Here is a 21467-nt window from a genome sequence, read left to right on the forward strand (position 1 = left end):
GGAAGTGGGTTTGAACCTTTGTGGACTTTGAGTGCTGACTGGCTTAGAAAACCCCGTAGTGCTCTGCAAACTGTCCAAAGTCCCTGGTACAGACAAGGTTAAGCAACAGCTGGTGGAGTGTCAGGAACCAACTTCCTTCGTCTTGAAGCTGAAGAACAGCTTAACTATACAAAGTCAAACAAACTTATATAACTCCCAAACCATGTACCGCAAACATCAGGATAAAGCGGCTAATGTCAAGTTGATTTTCATACACACCATGTCACCTGTTATTCAGGTAAATTTTCTTCTATCATTTTTGTTCTGTAATTTTGGCCGTAGCACACGACAGTATAAGAACCATGTAACCCTGAACGGAATGTATAAAGAATTGCAGGGGAAAGTTGCGTCGCCTGGCCTTGGACACTTGATCCTTCAGCAAAGACACAACTGAAGAAATGATGAGTAGGTAACTCGTTCATTCAGCCATATGCTCTTGAAATATGACTGCTCAAGAAAGACATGCACTGTACACTTCTATAGTATGCCACTGCATGGATTTATGAGCTGACAAAAAGCCTGGCAAGGACAAACACATGTGCTTTACTACAAAGAGTCATCTATGCAAATCTACATGTAATCATATGCACAAATTGTATCATATTTTCCCTCTCATGTGGTTTGAGGGTCACCTTAAAGAATATATAATCATACATCAACAGCATTGGCATACTTCACGCCTACAGTTCATTCATCCCATTATTCATTACTTTGGTTTATCCTTTAATCACATTAGAACAAACAAACACAGAAAAAAATAGGTGGGTCCATGACAAATATGCTTTTTTTTAAACACTTCAACAATAAAGCTGCAAAACTCTTCCCCCCCCCCCTTTTTCTTCCAAAGCATTCTATGTAGATACATGTCTCAGATATGATTTCCAATCACACCACAACAAATCAAATTTGGTGAACCTGGGCCCAATTTCATTTAAAGTTGCTATGGTAGCAACTCTTGTTGAAATGGCAAGTGTCATGGTAACAACATGAATCCTGCTTCCTGATTGGCTGCTGCTACAGGAAGTTGCCATTCCAGCAGGAATTGCTTTTGTAACATCTTATATGAAATTGGGTCCAGTTTGGCAAAAAAAAACAAACAACAACAACACTTCCCTTTATATGGCGAATGGAATGGTTTTGCAACCATGCTACAGTATTGTAAATGAAGGCAAAAAAAAGTTAGGTCCTCCCTGCTTTTCTATGCTACTAGACCTGGGCCCCGTTGCTAGAAACTTTGCGTTTAAACGCAACTTGCAACTGATTGTCACTGGCCAATCAAAATCATTGTTGCATGCATGTCTTCTTAATAGGGCAGACCCTGAGCCAATCAGAATGGTTGTTTCAAAATTAGCAATTATTTGCAATTGATTGCAACTTTCTTGCAACGGGGCCCTGGCACTGTAAATTACCTGAAAGATATAACAGATTACTTCTTTGCCTGTTACTGCATTCCTGTTTTGTCCATACTTTCACGCCGGATGCCAACTAAAATCCATGAGTTTGTAGACATTTTCAGAAGTTATGTCTGATAATCCTTCTTCTCATAAATGAATTAGTAATAAAGACCTTGGTGGCATTCTACAAACAATTTCATATCCTACTAGTACAACATAAGCAGTCATTTTGACGAATCAACAGAAGTGTATGTTTAGTGTAAGTTTTAGGTATCTTTTAAAGAATACAAAGAAAAACAGTTGTGTGACATTCAAATAGCATCAGTATTTGAAACTTCTGATCATTTCTCTGAAATAATTCCTTTGAGCCTCAGACCTAAGCATGCAAGATCAATTGATTATGCCCAAAGACAGACAAACAAATGAAGACACCATGATAATCTTCACTTTCTCTGGTTACAATCGAGTCTGTACATCTTCTTCAACATTTACGCAGACATTTGGCAAATGTATGAACTCATTTAAAGTTTGTACCATTTTGACAGACCATAAAGCCTTGAAAATCTTTTGTCTGTAGAAAGACTAATTTATATATATCTATATAATTGAAACACCTAGTTGTGTATGGTTGCTTATTTCTTTAGTTTGCTTTTCTGCCCAGTGCAAATCTTGAAAGAGCATAGACATCTGAAATGACTTACGCATGTTGATAGAAATATATGTCTTGGCCTCGTATACACACAAACACCACAAACTACACAATTTCATTTTGCGACATGCCATCATTTAGCTACCGGTAATTAGTTTTCTTTTCAAGGATAATCTACGACTGCAAGTGAAATTACCCAAGAAAAAGAAACAATGACTGCATGCCAACAAATTTCTGGTGCCCTGAGCACATTTCTTGCGGCCTGTCACTTCGGTCATCGATTGACAACAATGGGTATGTCAGGAAGACCGACAGCGTAAGAAATTGCTTTGGAAAAGTCAGTAATGCATACAAATGTTCTGGAAGCAACAGGATGATACAAAACAAGACAAAACAAGAGGAAAAAAAAAATAAGAGTGAGATTGGAGGTCGATACGGCGCGATTCCAATCAGTCCCGTTGAATCATCAAAGCGTTGTCTCGTAGCTCACGCTATTTCGGCTGCCACTGTTACTCCCGTTGCTCTGATTCCCATTCAGGCCCTGATAAGTGACCGTTAGACCGTCCGGAGTGGACATACCAGCCTTCCCACTGATGGACAAGCCATCTATTCTCAGGTTTTCTGCTGACCTGTGGACATCTTCTTTTGACCGCGACCTCTCAACCGACTTATTGTCCGTCAGGTTGGAAGTCCTTTGTGATTGGCTAACGCCCTGCGAGAATCCATCGGCCCGACTCCCGTTTGTCGTCACTCTCGAGTGCGGCATGTTTTGCAGCTCCAGACCCTCCATGCTACGGCTGCTGCGCTGCTTGACCAGCGGGAATTCCTCGCCATTGCCCGTCCCGTTGTGGTGATGCTCGTGGCTGCCGTGGCGACGTGACCGCTGCTCGTCCACCAGGTGATCTGAGTTGGTCTTTCGCACGATGATCTTCTCTGAGTTGGTGGGAACGTGCCGGTCGCCCTTCTCTACGCCCTCAATCATCACAGTTATTGTTGTTGTTGTTGTGGTAGATTCTGAAACAGAAAATGACAGGAAAATCCAAACAACGTGTACACACTACAATTCTAAACATGCACTTGCATTCATAGGATTTTTAATATTTAATTTCAATTTCCCTCACCTGATAAGACGAGATCCAGAGCAAAAGTTGAGTGACATAGTATATACAAAGCATCTCGAATATATCTCTTATCAACCATTCTACCCTTTTTTGCATTATCCTCAAGAGGCCGGATTAATTCTTTAAGGGCAATATAATCCAACATGTTCAACCCCACAAACCTCCATCCATACATTCAATAAATCCTTTTAAATTCAACAATAGACATCTCAGTTTGTTGTCACCTTATGAAATATTCACATACGTTCGTGCTATACATTACAAATAGGATATTGATAGGATTTGATTTGTAACTAGAAAAGCACTGTGAGTGCAGACCTCTGCCAAGCAGCTCATCTCCACTCACATGCACATGATGAAAATTGCCCAATTTCCCAATATAGAAGCCCTTTGTTTACGTCATCACCTTCCAGCTATATGACACTTAGCTGAGCAGAGCACGCGCTTTAGAGTGCGTATGCAAACCTCAAATAAGCACAGCTTGAACTCCCAAGTTAATTGACCTTATCTGCCAAAAGATACAAAATCCTTCAAAGATCCATAAAAATTCCAGGATCACTACCAAAATTTCCTTGTGTCATTATCAACTAAAATCAGTTCACAACATTTTGTTTGTTTGTCTGCACACAGACAAACAAACAAACCAACGGCAATGAAAACATAACCGCCTTCCTTGGCGGAGGTAATAATATTTTCTCGGTTCAGTTGTGATGCTTGGGGTGGTGTTGGAGACGAGAAGAATGACATAAAGGTGCCATCAAGAACAAACCTTTGTTTCTCCTCGTCTTGAAAGACGCATTGGTGATGGCCGCCCTCTTGACCGCTGGTGAGGCCGGAGTGACCGCAATGTTGATGCCCACAGGACCGTCGCTAGGCCGGCCAGAGGGATTGGTTTCAAGGGAGTTCTGGATGGCATTGGTCACCTGGGGAGATCATGATAAATGTCCATTTCATGTTTGACCACTTCAAGTGACCGTAGAGATCTTATAACACCCTGTGACCAATTAGTCACTCACCCTCTTCAAATACACCTGTACACTTTCTGTGAAATCTTTTGAGTCCAAGCAGTGTTTCAAATCTCCCTTTCATGGTAACTTACTTGAATCTAGTGCACAGTTTGTTTTCAATAATCTCGAACATTGGGGTTTTATCATTATTGCATAAGCTACAAAAGTACTTAAAATGAACATTGCATAAGCATAATTATGCATTTATTTACAATGTCCAATTGGTACCAAATGCATCATTATCATATGCATGTAAAGTTTCATATTAATAAAAAAAAAAGGAACAATTTGTTCCCATTTTGCAAAATGTTTTTGCTGTTGAATACATCATACAAAGCAGGATTTGAACCCAAGACATTCTGTTTGCAAGTCCCTGGACTTATCCACTAAAATGGTGCTACCACATGCTGACTGCAATGTACTTACCAATAAGACCTCAGAAAAGAGTTCGTAGCTTGCTCTGAAGTGTATATCTTCAAGTGCCTGTGTGGCAGCTGTGGCATGGCCATTAAACCTTGGACCAAGAAATCAAAACAAATCAACGAATTAATTTCATTGTGAATTTGTGTAACATCTAATCGCCACTGACCAAACAACTTTGCAATGTATAAAATATCCTAAAAGGTTGGTTTTTTTTTTTGTGTTCTAAGCACGAAGAGAGATATCAGACAAGTAAAGAGATTTTGACAGACTCGATCACTTTTCATAGCAAACAAAGGCTGATCACTTGCCACAAGGACCTGAGAATTGCAACTGTGCATTTGCTTGTCTTATTTGACAGTCTACAGGTATGCTGCAACATTGTTCAACAGGCATTGACAGTTGATGTCCGAAAACATTTCATATCATGTCTTAAAGGTAGGGGATACCTTTTACAGAGCTCCCAAAATGCAGCAAAACATTAAATATGAACCTCAGGGGACTTGTTTAGGCCACTGCTGAGAAATTTGGAAGTCAACAGTTATCTACAATTTGAATAATGCACAAAACTCAACTACTCAGTAGTTTTGTGTGTCAGCCACACTTAAGCCTTTTTGTTGCAGTCTTCTGTATCTTTTATCTATAAACACAAATCTAAAAGTATAAGAGCTGATGTAATAACATATAGAGTGTGTGGCAAGAATATAATAGAAATGTTTGTAAGTTTTGATGAACTTTCTCCACAAAATATACATGATGGACACACATGCAGTGCATGGGTCTGCAAAGGTAGCCTAGTAATGTACTGGAATTTACGGTGAGCCCCGAAAAAAATTCAATTCAAAATCTAACGGTCAATGAAAATGTACTAAATGTTACCTTCCACTTTCAATACTTTATGGGAGTTTCTAATATAATACTCTCTTCAACATACCACTGTATTTATACAACTCTTCATTTAAGGCATGCAAATGGGATTCCCTACCTTTAATACAATCCCAAAATAAATGTGAACATGTTTCAGTGCTCTTTTTGCAGAAAGAACATTTATCATGAATATCACACACACACACACACACACACACACACACACACACACACAAAATATGGCATAGACTGAAAAACGAGGAATGTTTGCATGCATTTAAACTTCACAAATTTCGTAAGAGCCCAGAAATCACAAAGTTGAAATGCATACACTAATTCTTGTCTACACTATCTGCATAGAATGCCACTGGCAATTCACAAAAATATCATGCCATAAAAAAAGGTTGCCGCGTTCTAATTCGTGAAAAATTTCATACTATGGATGTATCTTGTTTAACTGTAGCTTGGTAGATTTGATCATAAGAAAGAGATATATCTTAGTCATATTTACTTACATTGCGAAGTATACACCAGTCATCAGTTCCAGGAGAAAGTTTGGAGTGAGTGCAATCCTGGGATGGTTGTGAAGATTGAGATGGAGGTCACTGGTCTTTGAACTTTGACCCGAAAATGAACGGCTGCTGCCACTGCTAAAGCCTGTGCGGGTCAGTCTGGAAGGCGGGAAAGAAATGATAGCAAAAACAGAAAATAACAATAAGCATTCTACTTTCGATACGGTGATCTTGGCAAAAAATATGAAATGTGAAGTTGCTTGCTCTTAAATCCAAAGTACATCTTGTCTACACAATCTGAAAACTGGAACTTTTTAGTTTTTCTGCAGCATGTGGCCACAGTGTGTCAATTCTCGTCCTAATGTGTTTGATTACCTCATCCAATAGAGTGTTTGACTGTATCTATAATCAGTCCCCATATTCTCTAAAACTTCATGCATGTTTCACTTACGGATGGCTTTCATTCCATTTCTGGGGAAGGTTTTTTTTTTTTTTTTTTTTTTTTTTTTTTTTTAAATAAGATGGGATAAATTTCACATATCTGGGCAAGCTCAGTCTGGAAAACTCAACAATACCAAAATCAGGATTGTAATGTTCGCCAACTTTATTGAGATCTGGGATTCAACGATGATGCACCCCATGAGAGGTTGAGTACTGTACCTTGAGTATGCAACGCACATCGACTGGAGCGCGAGGGAGGAGAGAAAACCGATGTCTGCGTTGAAGTGGGACACGACGTGGCACAGGACATCGAACCTGAGGGGGAGAGATGGGAGAGAGAGAGCAAGAAATGTAGTCTGACTATTAGGCTCCAAGAATGAAGTACAATGTAATAGCTGCAAGCAAAGCACAAGTAACTAGAGAAGCACTCTGAGAGCGCAGACCTCCGCCAAGCATGCAGCTCATTTCCACCACTGATCTTGTTCTTCCACAGAGATACATGTATCAGTTATTTCCACCCATATACGTACTTATAGCATTGTGTGCTGAAAGTCGCCCGATTTCCCAATATAGAAGCCTTTGTTGCATCATAAACCCTCAGCTGCACGGCGCGCCTCGCCCTAGCAGAAACTAGAGCATGCACTTTAGTGTGCGCAGGCAGACCTCAATACACACAACCTGAACTCCCAGGTTCATTGACCCTACCTGCCAAAATGTCAAAAATCCTTCATAAATTCCCCCAAAATTTTTGGATCACTATCAAAATTTAATCATCTGTTAATACTTGTATCATTCTAAACCTTTCCTGCAAGTTTCATCCAAATCCGTTAACTCCTTTCTGAGTTATTTTGCATAAATAAATAACTAACTAACAAACGAACACACAAACCACCGGTATACGAAAACATAACCTCCTCCCTTGGCAGAGGTAATAATTCATAATAATATCTGACAACATCAAAAGCCATTACCAGTGTTCCCATATTTCCTAATGTACATATCAATGCAAAAAGGACACACAGAATGTATGGGCAAATGGCACACATAGACCTTGTCCTCCTCTCGGCTCTCATGAAATTTGCAAAATTAAAATGCACACGAAAATTTCTGGTTTTAGAGTAAGAAATAGAGATGGGTGCAATTTGGTTGTATCAGCAGCAGCTGCAGCGTTTCAGGGAAATGCCTTCAAAAGTGGTAAAATTACAGGAGCATTTTGTTCATATTTCACGCATGAATGTACAGTTGATGTGCGGAAAATGCTTCTGCACATAAAACATCATTTGTTCATAGATATCTTGATAGTGACCTTGATATAAACTAGTTTGCGCTTTAATAGCAATGTTTCAAATAACCACAAATTTTCAACCACTGAAACAAAGCAGTTGTAAAACTCAATATCGTCGCTGGGGCGATAAGACCTCGTATCTACAAAATGTCAAATGTTAAGGAGAGCCAAAAAAAAAATGGCGGCCAAAGCACTGTGGCGAATGGGATAGCCTTTCCTTTGACATGCCGTGGTGGCTTCATTTTTCGAGCAAGACAGTTGGGATTTGGACAGGACATCACTTAACCCATTATTTGACCATTAATCCAACAAAGTCATTTTCGCCAAAATTGCAGATACAAGGTCTTGTCACCCCAGCGACGATATCTTCCACTTAATACAAAATCCAACTTGCTTTTCAACATGTGAACAAGGGAGGTTTAGAAATGCCTTCCATGTGCTGCAATGTAAAGAAACCATTCAGGCCCTAATGATTATATTGCCTAGTATTACTTTATGTCTGATTAAGATATGGTTAGAAAACACATTTCTCACTGTGACCTCTGAAATGAATTTCTGACCTTGCATACTATCACATTCAGGCATATGAATCTTTTAATTTCTGCCCTTATTACAAAATCATATCAAACATGGATGTTTCTAGATGACGTCACAGCTGAGCAATGCCATATCTATACAGGCATAGTGCAGTGACCTTTGACCTCATGGGATTCTACCCAATATCTATTAAAGCAGGACATCCATACCTAATATTGCATGCCTGGGTCCAGTACAAAGAAAATGCATTTGAAGACAGTTTAATCGTGATAAGGGAATCTGGGTGAGACAGACAACCCATGAACATAATAAACCTGCATTATCTTTGGGGCAGAGGTATTAAGAAAAACACAAAGGAACAACTTGCGGCGATGATTTATGTGCCTGCAGCAATTTTCATGATTGCAAAGAAGCATGGTGCCAATATACTGCGTAATGTGTTTGTGTGTAAGTGTGTACTTGCGTGTGTGTGTGTGTGTATATATATATGTGTGACTGCGTGTGTATGAGTGAGTGGCATCTATATGCCAGTGTGCATGCCTGTGTGTTTGTGTGTACAACCTTACAATGTGTGTTATTGTTTTGTTTTGTTTTGTTTTGTGTTTTTTTTTCATTTGTGTGTGTGTGTGTGTGTGTGTTAGCACTTGTCAGTGAATTATCAACAGTAAAAGCTGTACACATTCTTGTCTTTTGGCTCAGAATAGACAGGTCTCCACTGCAAAGGGTTTCCATCCGTTATATTTTCCCTCCTGTGCAAAGACAAATACATCATCTATTCATTTTCACCTCGATGAATATATATCACCACATTCTGACAGGGCTGCACATTTGTAAATGTCAAATGTACCCCCACGTGCCTTCCATTCTTCATTCAAATTCAAGACACAGGTACGATCCATTAGGCTTTATCCAGTAATCCAGACAAAAACCATGAAGAATGCATCACGACAGCTCTCATCAAATGCATTTCCTGAGCAGATTTCTCTCGCTGTCTTGCTTTCTCTGTCAGCGAGTGCATTTCATCTTGAAGGTATTCATAGAAATTTGAGAATATCTTGCATGTAAACAGATCAGTTAGGAACAGGACAATAAGAAAAAAAGGAAAAACGTGTAGTCATGTGCACACAACTTGATTATGCGGAACATTTCAAGCAAAAGGAAGAGAAACGGAAATATCATCAAAGAGCAGGGACTGCAGAGCCCTCATAATCAATGCCAGGAATATCCATAAAGAAATGTGTTGTTGATCATTTTTATACCCAATCAATACTGCATCACTCAGAAATTCTCTGCACGCAAGTACTAAACATGTGAGTGTGGCAAAGTTCTACCCAGAGGTATTTATGACTATGGCTTGCCTGTGCAAAGTTTGGAGTTGTTTTTGTCTTTTATATTTCTTTACTTCTTTGTTGGTCTCATCTTTTGATTTGTTTGGCCAAATCATATTTCATTCTCCCTTCTTGTGAGAATGTAGCAGGGAGAAAAGAGCTGGTTTGCTTTGCCTTTTGAATGAAAAAACAAACAAACATCAAACATACTATAGCGTTGCTTCATGATTCCTCCCTCATAGATAACTAAACTGTACTTCTAAAGGAGATCAGCCTTCAAAAGTAAAATGTAAAACCCTCAGTGTTGTGCACTTACAATCAAATATGTAACATACTTGCCAACTTTACTGATTTGGGTTGTAGAATACCACTTTTCAGAGATTTGAACCAGCTATTGATATTTTTTTTTCAACACCACCTAAGCTATCGATTTTTGGCAAACCACCATAGAAATTATTGGAAGTATGATTTCAGTTACCTTTTGCTCTGTAAGTGTGTGTGTTGTCGTGTGTTTCACCTTGAATTAGCTCCAAAATAATAAGGATAAAATATGATACGGGCATAATTGACTTCTATAATCATGGTGATTACTACCAAACAGTGCAAAATGATATGTCTTCTTCGACATATAAAACTCCCTATAAAGTATGGATCAAATAAGTAAAACATTACATGAAAAAGCTTACAAATGTAATCAATCCCAACCACCACTCCCCTTGCAACTCCAATCTCTCAAACAATCTACCTCTTTCCTCACAGTCATATTCTGGCAAGTATTACAAAGCATGCAGCACTGTGTAGGGACTGAGCACTGAATGAAACTCGTTCTCAAGGTGCCCTCCAAGCAATGCAAATCTGGGTCACTGGTTTATATATCATGATGGCAGCAGTGCATTAGGATCACACAACACATCACAGTCCCATGCGTAGATTTTCATGTCAGTGCTAACAATGAAGGTGACAGCGATACAATGCACTCCCAGTAGGGGTACACACATACTTTGAACTCCAGCCTACGCCTGTCATCACCACTCACCTGTTTTGCGCATTGACAGTACTAATCTGTGGAAGAGGCCCTCTAGTGAGCGCTGTGTGGTCATTCGGATGGCTCAGCAGTAGGTTGTCGGTGAGGGCAAGGGGGCTCATGGGCTGTAATGACAACATACAGTATATACATAGCCTCTCATGAATATTCATGCACATGGTAATGAACTTTGACCCATAACCTACAATAAATGATAAAGCCACTTGACTTACAAAGTGGACAAGCCCCTCGGTTGACAAATGTCAAAGAAGTTTTTGTTATTAAAAGAGAAGCATGAATCAAAAGATATATGAATCAGTGAGACTTCAAGTAAAAATTCTGCATAACATTCATCAACAACGCTTACATTCTACATCAGTTTTTGATCCTTGGCAGAAAAAAAAAAAAATCCCTTTCTTTTTCAAACAAAACAGAAAATGACAATGCTTGTCTAGCACATAATCTGGCCTTATGTATGAATTATAAGAATGAAAAACAAGAAAATGACTAAATTGGAAGAATGAAATGAGTTAAAATTTTGTACACATTGCAGTGTAAACTAATACCATACTGGTCAAGGTGTCACAGATCTCCACTGATTTAATATTAGGGCACATGTAATAATTGTGAGATCTTACCTCGTGGTATATTGAGGGCCTGGCTAGTGTGGGGATGGTGAACACTTCAGCTTTCGCTGTCCCATCAGCCTCCACCACTTCCTGTGATGACAAAGAACAAAATTTCAATTTCATACACAGATGAGTCAAGGCACAAAGCACAAACCACTATAAATCACAACTTTTGCCCTAAATCCAAATGCCTTCATTGCATCAACCCCAATTTCTTTTTCACATACAGGTGAGGCAAAGGTAGGAAAATCAGAGCAAATGTGCCAAATGACACTTTTGCTTCTACTTCACTCACATTTGACCTAAGAGAGTAAACGTCACCCTATAATATTTCATTGCTATATTGCGAACAAAAAGGTTGCAGAAAAGAGCTCATGGCATCAAAGTAAGATCAAATGTCAAACACAGAAGAGGGGAGGTATGGAAAGAAGTGCAATTACGTGAAATTACACTTTTGCTCTAATTCTATCACATCCTGTGGCAGCTACGCCTACAAGCTAAAATGAGGTTCTAAGATGAAAAGTGAGGAGAGAAGAGCGAAGGAAATGGGAAAATGGTATACAAAGCAAATATTAACTGGAAGATAAAAGATGATATCAGATAATAAGAGATAGCAGATAGATAGGGTATTAAAGCCAATTTAAAAGGTGACACAACATTTGCTATTGTGACAAGTGCTCTAGTCTTATTTTCTTGGAGGACTTTGGGTTTTGTGATAGGGTTTTAACCCATTGAGGACGAGTCCAGAGTATACTTGGGCAGGCATCTATGGGAAATGCCTGTTGTAGTAAGATCAGTCCGTCCTCAGTGGGTTGAGTTTAATTTGATGTGAGGATCAGAATTAGGGTTAGGGTTATGCTTGTGGATAGAATTCATGTTTGATTCAGCATGCAGATATTAAATGGGAGCAATATTGTCCTGGGAGCAAATGTCATGGAACCAATTTCAAGAGAATCGAAAACACACCAAGATTAAAAGCGTGTGTGAAGGAATTATTACGGAATCTTATTGAGCATAGGAGTACCAGTAAACAGAAAATGATCAAAGTATTAAAGGAGGATATCAGGCATAATGAAAAACAAACAAATACAAAGCATGTCATGGTCCAAATTTCCTGCACCTGTCAATATTAACATCCACTAGAAGTTTAAACAAGTGGGCTCCAATGAAACTGAAGCTGTAGCAAGTCAGTTCTCACAGACATGTAGATGAAATATGAGATGCAAACTTTTATTTGCTCCAAGATCTTGCTGCCACTTCTCTGTCATGTTTGGACATGTCAAGTTGTGTCAAGAATCACACAACATACAACGTACATGTATCCTTGAATGTGTGAGGCAAGTCCATTTCATGACAACATTCATTTCTGATCAGTAAGAGTCCCCTTTAAATCTCACTGATCAAACTGAAAGGAAAGACATTTTATTTACATTGTGCTTATATTTTGTCACTGAGATCGCTTAACAATATCAATTGTAGTGATAGGTTAATTACAACAGTTGATTCAAATGACAAATATTTTCATATTCATTTTCTTCACCACCTAGCTATTATACACATATAGGGACAAATAATGTGTGGTTTTTTTTTTTTTTTCTGAGCACATTACATATACGTACCTCAAAAAAAGGCCAAAAACAGAATGTGGAAAAATGATTTCAAAACACATTATATCATTTTGCAGATTACCTAGTGGATGAAGGGTAGTACCACCTACAGAAAATATCTATGCTCTTGAAAATGTTAACAATGGTCTATAAATCAATCCAGGGTAGCTTTTTCAGTGTTGCCACTGCTATAACAGAGAAAAAAAAAAAGAAAAAAAGAAGATGCAAGTACTCAGTGGGGCTTGAACTTCGGACTTCCTTTCGAAAGTCGAGATACATCATTCACTCTACCACAGTAACCCTCTCAAAGGCAACATGATCTGTTCTCAATAATGTGATTCTCACTTTGAAGGAAATCGAGACTCTTCCATCGTGTAAGGAGTGCCAGATGTTTGGCAAACCACCGAAATACGCCGAGGAGGAAATTCAAGGAACATTTCCCATTTCCTAACTGCCTAGCTGGGAGGCACTTTAATCACAGCAAACATCGGCACAAAATATCGCTACTTCACTGCCATCTCTCACACAATGATGTCGTTTCCTGGAAATTGCAAGATGGCAAAAGCAGTAGAGTATAATTCACCTCAGGGGTGTACCACAGTTACAAAGAACAAATTGGCAAAAATGAAGAGGCACAAGAAAAAAAAAATCCACCTGATATCGGTAGAGGGGGTGATAGCAATCTCGGGTAAGTAAGGCTAGCATAATAGCCTCCAGGAGGGAGGAGGTGAAATTGCATTACCAGAATCATGTCAACGCTAGCCTTTTGTCAAGGCCCTCTCGCTGTAATGGGCGAGCGAAGCGAGCCCAGCCGAGCGCGCCAGCGCGAGGGCCTTTTGAGATCTGCTTCACACATTATTATTCATGACATGTGAACCCTTCTGAATACTCATTTTAATGGCTTCCGGTCAACCAATGGAATGGCGCGCTCCCCGCATCCTCAGCCTTGGTGTTGTCATGCCTGTTCGCATGCATCGCTGACCACCCGAGGAGGTCTGCCATGGAACTCTACACACTCTGTGTGTAGAGTTCTGTGAGGTCTGCGGCAGCGGCGTGCATTCGCTCTATTCAAATCGGGTTCGAGCAGACAGACATGCTGATTGGTCGGTCGACTTTTGCTCCCGAAATCGGGGAGCAAAACTCGGTAATTCAAAGGGCTAACAAAAGGATGCGAAGCAGATCTCAAAAGGCCCTCGCGCAACCCCAGTCAGCTGGGCTCTCTTCACCATACAGCGAGAGGGCCTTGACAAAAGGCTATGTCAACGCTAACACCGTTGATTCACGGCACGCCGGATGCATCGTGCCGTTGTTCAACACTGGCCATGCCATGAAACGAAGTATGTCCACCACTTCATCATGTCGTACAGATCTGAAAAACTCTGTTGTTACCAAACTTAAGTACCTGTGGTATACTTTTGGTGACACATTTGCTGTATCAAATCATCTTTCAGATGGACAATTTCTAGTACTTACTACCATGTCCATCATGCTGTCTGAGTTATAATATTATGCGATGAAATGGGGAAATTAAAAAAAAATGCCATCATGAATGTAATCTGAGGAAAAAGTTTACAGCCAAACAAACCAGGAATATAGCTTGACAGACTGTGATAGAATTACTCAAATTTTCACACATTATTTCAATACTTGCCCAACAATCAGAGATCATTGCAATTTAGCGCTCTACTCTTTATTTTCATTGGAGACAAAAGAAACTAAAATTGGACAAGGGTTTCTTGTCTTTGACAGAATCTGTAATAAACTGTCATTTTCCAGCTCTTTTTCCCTCAATAACAAAAGTGGAAATTAACCCCTGAAGTCACTTGACAATCTATGTGATAAAAAAAGGGAAACTTGTCCATTAAGGCAGTTAATTTCAATGCATTCTCCCAAAATGAAGAATGTCAATAATATTTTGATGTTTGACTTCAAACCTGCCCTTTGGTGAACATTTTAATAAATTATGATTAGTGACATATGTCAACTTGAATCAATGGCATAAATTGATGGCTGTTATTCAGTTACTCTCCCATGCTTAGAATGACATTAATGAAATGGATATCAACCCCACCTACACGTATGACTTCAGACAGGTTTATCATTAACGCAGCTTTCTTATTACTATAACATCAGAAATATTTGCAGCATGAAATTTTGCAAATTGCCATTGGCATTCAGTGCATATGGTACAAACAAGAACTTTCACATGTATTTTGATTTTGCTAATCTTGGCTCCTTGCAATTTAAAAAAAAAAAAAAAAATCATGCACACCAATATTTCTGGTTCTACAGTAGGCCCTATATTATCCCCATATCATTTAGTTTGCAAAGAAAGGGCAGATATTCAATCAGAATGCAAGGGACATATTGCAATCACCATAGTTTTCAAAGGAACAACTATAGGTTCTGCATCATGCTAAACACAATGCACTAGCTCTACTGAGCACAAGCTATATGAGGTTGCAACATTTTGAGATGACGGAGCACAACAAATAGGCATCATACTGTAAAAGTGGACATTTTCGCGCATTTCGCGCAACCAGAAACAAGCGCGAAAATAAAAGCACGCGAATATTTATGCATGCTGTATGTTCCAGTGGTTGATGTCTTGATTCCACGGAATTAAAAACACGCGAAACTCTTTTCGTCTGGCCAAGTGCGAAAAATTAGTCGCGCGAAAATATCCACTTTTACAGTATCTTGCAAAAGACATTGCAAGTAGCATAGTTTGCATATAAGACACTGTACTACTCCACAGGTGTCAAAGCACAGTGAAGAAAGCACAAATAATTTTGCAAATGACAATGCAACTCTTGCATTTTGCAAATTGCAATGCAGATGTCACACTTTATAGTAAAATGAACAGGCAGGTGTCAATGCTTTGGCAACACACATTGCAACAAATGCATCATGCAAAATACACTGTAAAGTAGTTGTACTACATTCCATAGGAAACAAGACAGTGTTTCCTCAGTGTGCTACAGACATAGAAGTTTAGAATTTAGCTAAAAAGTATCGAGGTACAAATATTGCAGTTTGCAAAAGATATTGTAAGTAACAGCCTACAATATCATGCAAATGGCATTGCAGTAGCTACATTTTGCAAAAGACAACATCACATGGAGTAAAAGATATTGCAGATGCCACATTTGGCAAGATACAATGCACATTGCAAGTGTACCATCATGGGGGGGGGGGGGGGGAAGCAGGAGCTGCAGTTTGCAAAAGATAACATCAGCATCATATCATGCTTATTGCAAGAAAATGCAGTGACTCGCATTTTCCGAGCAAAATTGCAGGCATCGCACTGAGAACTGCGCTAGTTTCTTATCTGCCATGAACTGGGGGCAAAAAAAGAAGTCGTTCTGCTCTGCTTTAGAGTTACAGACTCTGAGAAAAGTCAAAGGGTATGTAGGTTCATGCATCGAGAATCAAATTTCTACACTTTAAAAAAAAAAAAAATTCTACAACTTTTTAAAACCCACTGAAGTAGGCAAGACAAAACAGACAAACAAATACAAAACAGACAAAATTGGCTATGGTTAAATTTAGAGACAATTCTCAGTCTATTTATCTTTTTCATGAGACATGTCTGCTCTTTGAAACAAGGCCATTAATTTGAGCGGCAAGCACTGATGAGACCGTATGTGAACTTGTCTCGTACAATTCTGCTGCATTATAACTTGATTGGGGCAGAAAGTGGGGAAAGTTCCGAAAGGGAATTTGGCCAGTCACAAGCAATCACTCACATTGTGTGTGTGACCTAAAAAATGGTTTCCATTTAGTTGTGTGGGATAGCACTAAGACTAAAGGGTAAACATGGATTTGACTGTTAAATTGATATATAGCACGTATGTTATACAAAGTAATTGACATCCAATGACAGAGAGATAGAGAGAAGAGAATGCCCTACTGTATGAGCTGAAATTTTCGCGTACAGATATTTTTGCGAATTGCTACTTGGCAGACATTTTCGCGTGTTGTTAATTTCGCGGTTGCGAGGTCTAACTGAACATAGTTATTCACGCGTTGTTATTTTCACGTGTTGTTATTTTCGCGATTCAAAGGCGATTCGCGAAATTCGCGAAAATAAAACCACCGCGAAAATTTCAGCCCGTACAGTATTTGTGCTAGTCTTATTTCCAGGCCTTGGACTCTCATTTTTGGTTTTCTTTCCAGATCCCCAATGACTTTGCTCTGTCTTTACCCTTGAAAATGTTGACCTGTCACCTGTGCTACTTTTGTATTTCAACAAACTGAATGATCTCTTTCAAAATGTACTTTTACATTTGTTTTTGTTTGCTTGCATATCTTTTCATATCGAAACATAATTAGAAAGAAACTCACACAAACACATCACCAGCGATAACATATCGTAACTGCTTTGTGTGGCACAATGGCCAACATCACAGTACAACAGTATCAGTGGACGCAGAGCCATTGGAAAAAACTATGAGGAAGTACCACATATTTCATTCTAAACTGAATGTGATCAAATTCTTAATACCATAATCTGTGCGTTGATCATGAAAGAAGATGTGGCCTAAGGGGAAAAAAAATACTAATGCAGCAGAATCATAATTCCTAGAAAAAAAAAAAATCCAATTGCTTATTCCAAGGGGAATAGGAGAATTTTATAGTCTGATTTACGCAGCTACTATATACATGTACATCAGCTTTCTCTCCCATGATAATTGCACACGTTAATGTAGACAGAAAATTTAAACTCCAGAAGGCACAGTCACATTAGACTGCCAAGCAAAACACTTTAATAGCTGGTGTGAGTGATCAATTTAGAGAGTCAAGGGAGTAATTGCTCTTTCTACTGTCTTGAAAGAGCATATGGAAGCACAAATGCTATTTAATGCCTCACTAAAATACCACTAATGGCAGCACCAAGGGTACGTCTCTCTGCAGATCTAAATGCCAGATTCTCTGCCTCGATTTCAATCCAACTAAAATCATCATAATACCGGTTGTTCAAACGATCTGTATATAATTGTAATGCATGTATAGCCTCAGCTCTTATTCTTATTTCAAGGTTGATGCAATATTTAATGTCCTGTATGCTATCCATCTTGACCTTTTGAGCCGCACACTGGGTAGTGCAAGAAAGTAATATCAGCAAACAGACAAACACACATGTACACAGATACACAAAACAGTCTCAGCAGGGGATCTCAAGATTGGTTTCTCTGACAAGGCAGTTAGATATAACATCAGGCTTTTGGAAATGGACAATGCAAATAAGATGAACTTAAAGCCCACTTTGGGGGAACTTGGAAACTAGCACCCTGAAGACACTGCTTAACATTTGGGTTGCTCAATTAAAGATATTTAAGAACTTTGCTTATTGAGCCATATGATGATGTTTAAATCCATAAATGACCAAAACACACACACACACACACACACACACACACACACACACACATGACTAAAAAAAAAAAGTTTTGAGAACCTTTTGCTGTCTCTGCAAAGAAATTTATGATGTTGATATCAAATCACCATACTAGGAAACAATTAACTAACTTTTTTTTAACACTATGGTCTACAGGAAATATTTAGCATGGCAAATCAGGTCAATTGCTGATTTTCATATTTCAAAAAGCATTGAGTTTCAACCATTCTTTTTTTTTTTACTTTTAATAACTTCATCTTATTCAATATCAATGGTTCTGGGAGCATGTGTAGAACCATGCACCTCAAATGTTTCAAGCTGAAAACATAGTTTTACAACAGCGCTTTTAAAAGCTGTGACTTGATAATGGAATATAAAAAGGTATAGATGGAATGAAATATATAAATATATGCAGCACATGAGGGTAATATCACTATACTACCATACATCAAAACTGTCTCTAGAGAGCATTAAACATTTCCATCTGCACATTCGCTTTCAGCCACGCTTGAAATGATGTTAATGTTGCTTGGCAACGCCACATATCTCTGTCTACACACTCCAGTGATTTCGGAAGAGGCTTTCAGCTGTCAGGGAACAGCGTAAAACTAAAGAGATAGTCAATAGGCAACATGAAGAATCTTTCATGTGGTGCCAACTCGCAACTTTAGAGGCATGGTAGCTCTGCAGTCGTCACGACAAACACACCATCTTCATTCATCTCATTATCATAACCAATATATCATCCGACGTTGACCTTCTTGAGTGTGTACTGGAAAACCAGAAATATCCCTTCACATTTTAATTTCTTGAATTTTGCACAAGCCAAGATTTGCAATACTGAAATGCATGAAAAAGTTCTTGTCTATTGTACACTATACTACATTGGATGCCAGTGGCGATTCACGAAAATTTCATGCAGCACAAAAGGCGATTGGCTCCCATTCGCGAAAATCTTAAGCCACAAATTTTTCTTGTTTTACAGTATACTAGTATATATTCAAATCAACGTATGAATATTTCACATAGTGACTGGTTTACTTCCATTAATCCCACTTAAATGCTACACAGCACCACAGACTTCACTGTGACATGATAGTGGAGGCATCTGAAGGACAGAAACAAATAGTGGGAGGAGGGGAAGAGACAGCACAGGGTACTGCCTTCAACTTTGATACAGAGACTGAGACAAACACACCACTGGCAGATCCAGGGGGGTGCACCACGCGCACACCACCCTTTAATTTTGTAAGAATAAATGAAATTTAAAAAAATCAAAGGGAGTGCCTGCGCCCCTCTTTAATCTTTTATTGCCGTGGCACCAGAAAATTTGCACTGAAGCTCTCTTTTTTTTTTTTTTTTTTTGGGGGGGGGGGGACCCGGAAGTGGCAAGAGAAACGAAAGAAAAAAAGAATTGCTTGGGAGCTCCCTTTTTGCACCCCCTTTATGGAATTCCTGGATACGCCCCTGCAGACATACGGAATGACAGACTGATTGACAAACAGACATGTGGAAAAAGGAATAAAGAAACATGACAGACAGACAGACAGACGGACGGATAGGAGAGGCAAGACTGAGAGAGACTGACAACATTACAGATCAACATACAGATAGACTCACAGACAAGATAGATACACAAGTACAGAAAGACATACAGCCATAATAAGGGGAGACAGAGACAAAACAGAAATACAGAGGGAGAGAGAGATAGAAAAAGAGAAAGAGAGGGAGAGAGAGAGAGACAGAATGGGGCTCATATGATTAGGAGTGCCTGCTCTGCCTTGCAGCTGGGCCAAAATGTAAATACAGACGTGTAAACATAATGAAACATCGTCTGCAGGGCTGAAACTCCACTGCCAGGGAATGAAATGTGCCCATACCTCTACAGACACAGGGCTAAGAGAGATACATACAGAAAGATAATCATCTCTAGCATTAAACACACCAGTCAGCATTATTGTTCTTCAGCAATATTTCTCTTTCCTGTAAAGACTTTCATAACTTTTTACCACTGCCTTGCTTCAAGCAGAATAATAATATATTAGCTGTTATTTTTCGTGTACAGATATTTTTGCAAATGAGGAGGTGACAGACATTTTCACGAATTGTTGTTTTCACGAACTGACACCGAGATTATTGTACCCTAGCGCATGGCAAACTTTTCGCATGTTGTTAAATTCACTGTCCATCTGTGATTCATGAAATTCGCAAAAATTAAACCCTCGTGAAAATAACAGCTTATACAGTAATGTAATACACAACAACAGCAAACATTATGTAGCACAGTCCCATGCCGATGCTTTGTGACACAAATTTAACTGATGTGTCTTTCATTATCAAATTATTGTCATATCTATATTTTGGGGGTTGTGTCAGAATCATCATCAGTAATATGTGTTTCTTGCATGAATTCACTGATAAAATTTCTAATTTAATGATAATTTTGACTATTCCTGACTATCCAAAATATTTTATCACTAAAGCTGCGTCCTATTTCCTTAAAATCATGGTTATCGTCTAAATCTAATAAAGATGTTAACATCATCGATGCCCCTTTTTTACATAAAAGTTAATGGATAATACTGTGTAACAGTTCTATTTACTGACAAAACTGTTGTTCCTTTCCCGTTCCCTTTCCACACCAACACATACAATATATACACACATGTAAGACACACTCACGCACATCATACAACAGACTACAGCATACAGCATACATAAAGCGCTATATGAATTTGTCATATAATGATAACAATGATAGTAATAGTTATGATTTTATTATTATTATTACCATTCTTCTTCTTCTTCTTAATACTATTATTATTATTATCATTAATATCATTATCATTATTATTATTGTTATTATTATTATTATTATTATTATTATTATTATTATTATCATCATCATCATCATCATCATCATCATCATTATTATTATTATTATTATCATTATTATTATTATTATTATTATTATTATTATCATTATTATTATTATTATTATTATTATTATTATTATTATTATTATTACTACTATTATTATCATTATCATTATTATTATCATTATTATCACTGTAATCATTATTAGGAGTTTTGATCACTTCAGAAACTTATGCTCCCATAAAAATCTTAAATTTCTGTATTTTTGTAGGAACAAAGACAAGGCCCTACTCAAGTTCTTGCATGAACTCCATAATAATGGTCTTCCG

General features: G+C 38.5%; 1 protein-coding gene across 1 annotated transcript in view; it reads right to left on the reverse strand.

Moving 5' to 3' along the window:
* Positions 1-1798: 1798 nt before the first annotated feature.
* The window catches only part of LOC140245421 (hyccin-like), a 78540-nt gene continuing 58871 nt past the window's right edge, over positions 1799-21467 (reverse strand). Inside the window, exons 6-12 of the mRNA XM_072324998.1 lie at positions 11263-11343; positions 10637-10749; positions 6670-6765; positions 6013-6168; positions 4637-4724; positions 3973-4126; positions 1799-3096 (exon numbers count right to left, since the gene is read on the reverse strand). Of these exons, the coding sequence (XP_072181099.1) occupies positions 2549-3096; positions 3973-4126; positions 4637-4724; positions 6013-6168; positions 6670-6765; positions 10637-10749; positions 11263-11343 (1236 nt within the window). The 3' untranslated portion in view covers positions 1799-2548. The remainder of the gene's footprint in view (positions 3097-3972; positions 4127-4636; positions 4725-6012; positions 6169-6669; positions 6766-10636; positions 10750-11262; positions 11344-21467) is intronic.

This window comes from Diadema setosum, chromosome 22 (genome assembly GCF_964275005.1).
Source record: "Diadema setosum chromosome 22, eeDiaSeto1, whole genome shotgun sequence".
Classification (NCBI taxonomy): Eukaryota; Metazoa; Echinodermata; class Echinoidea; order Diadematoida; family Diadematidae; genus Diadema; species Diadema setosum.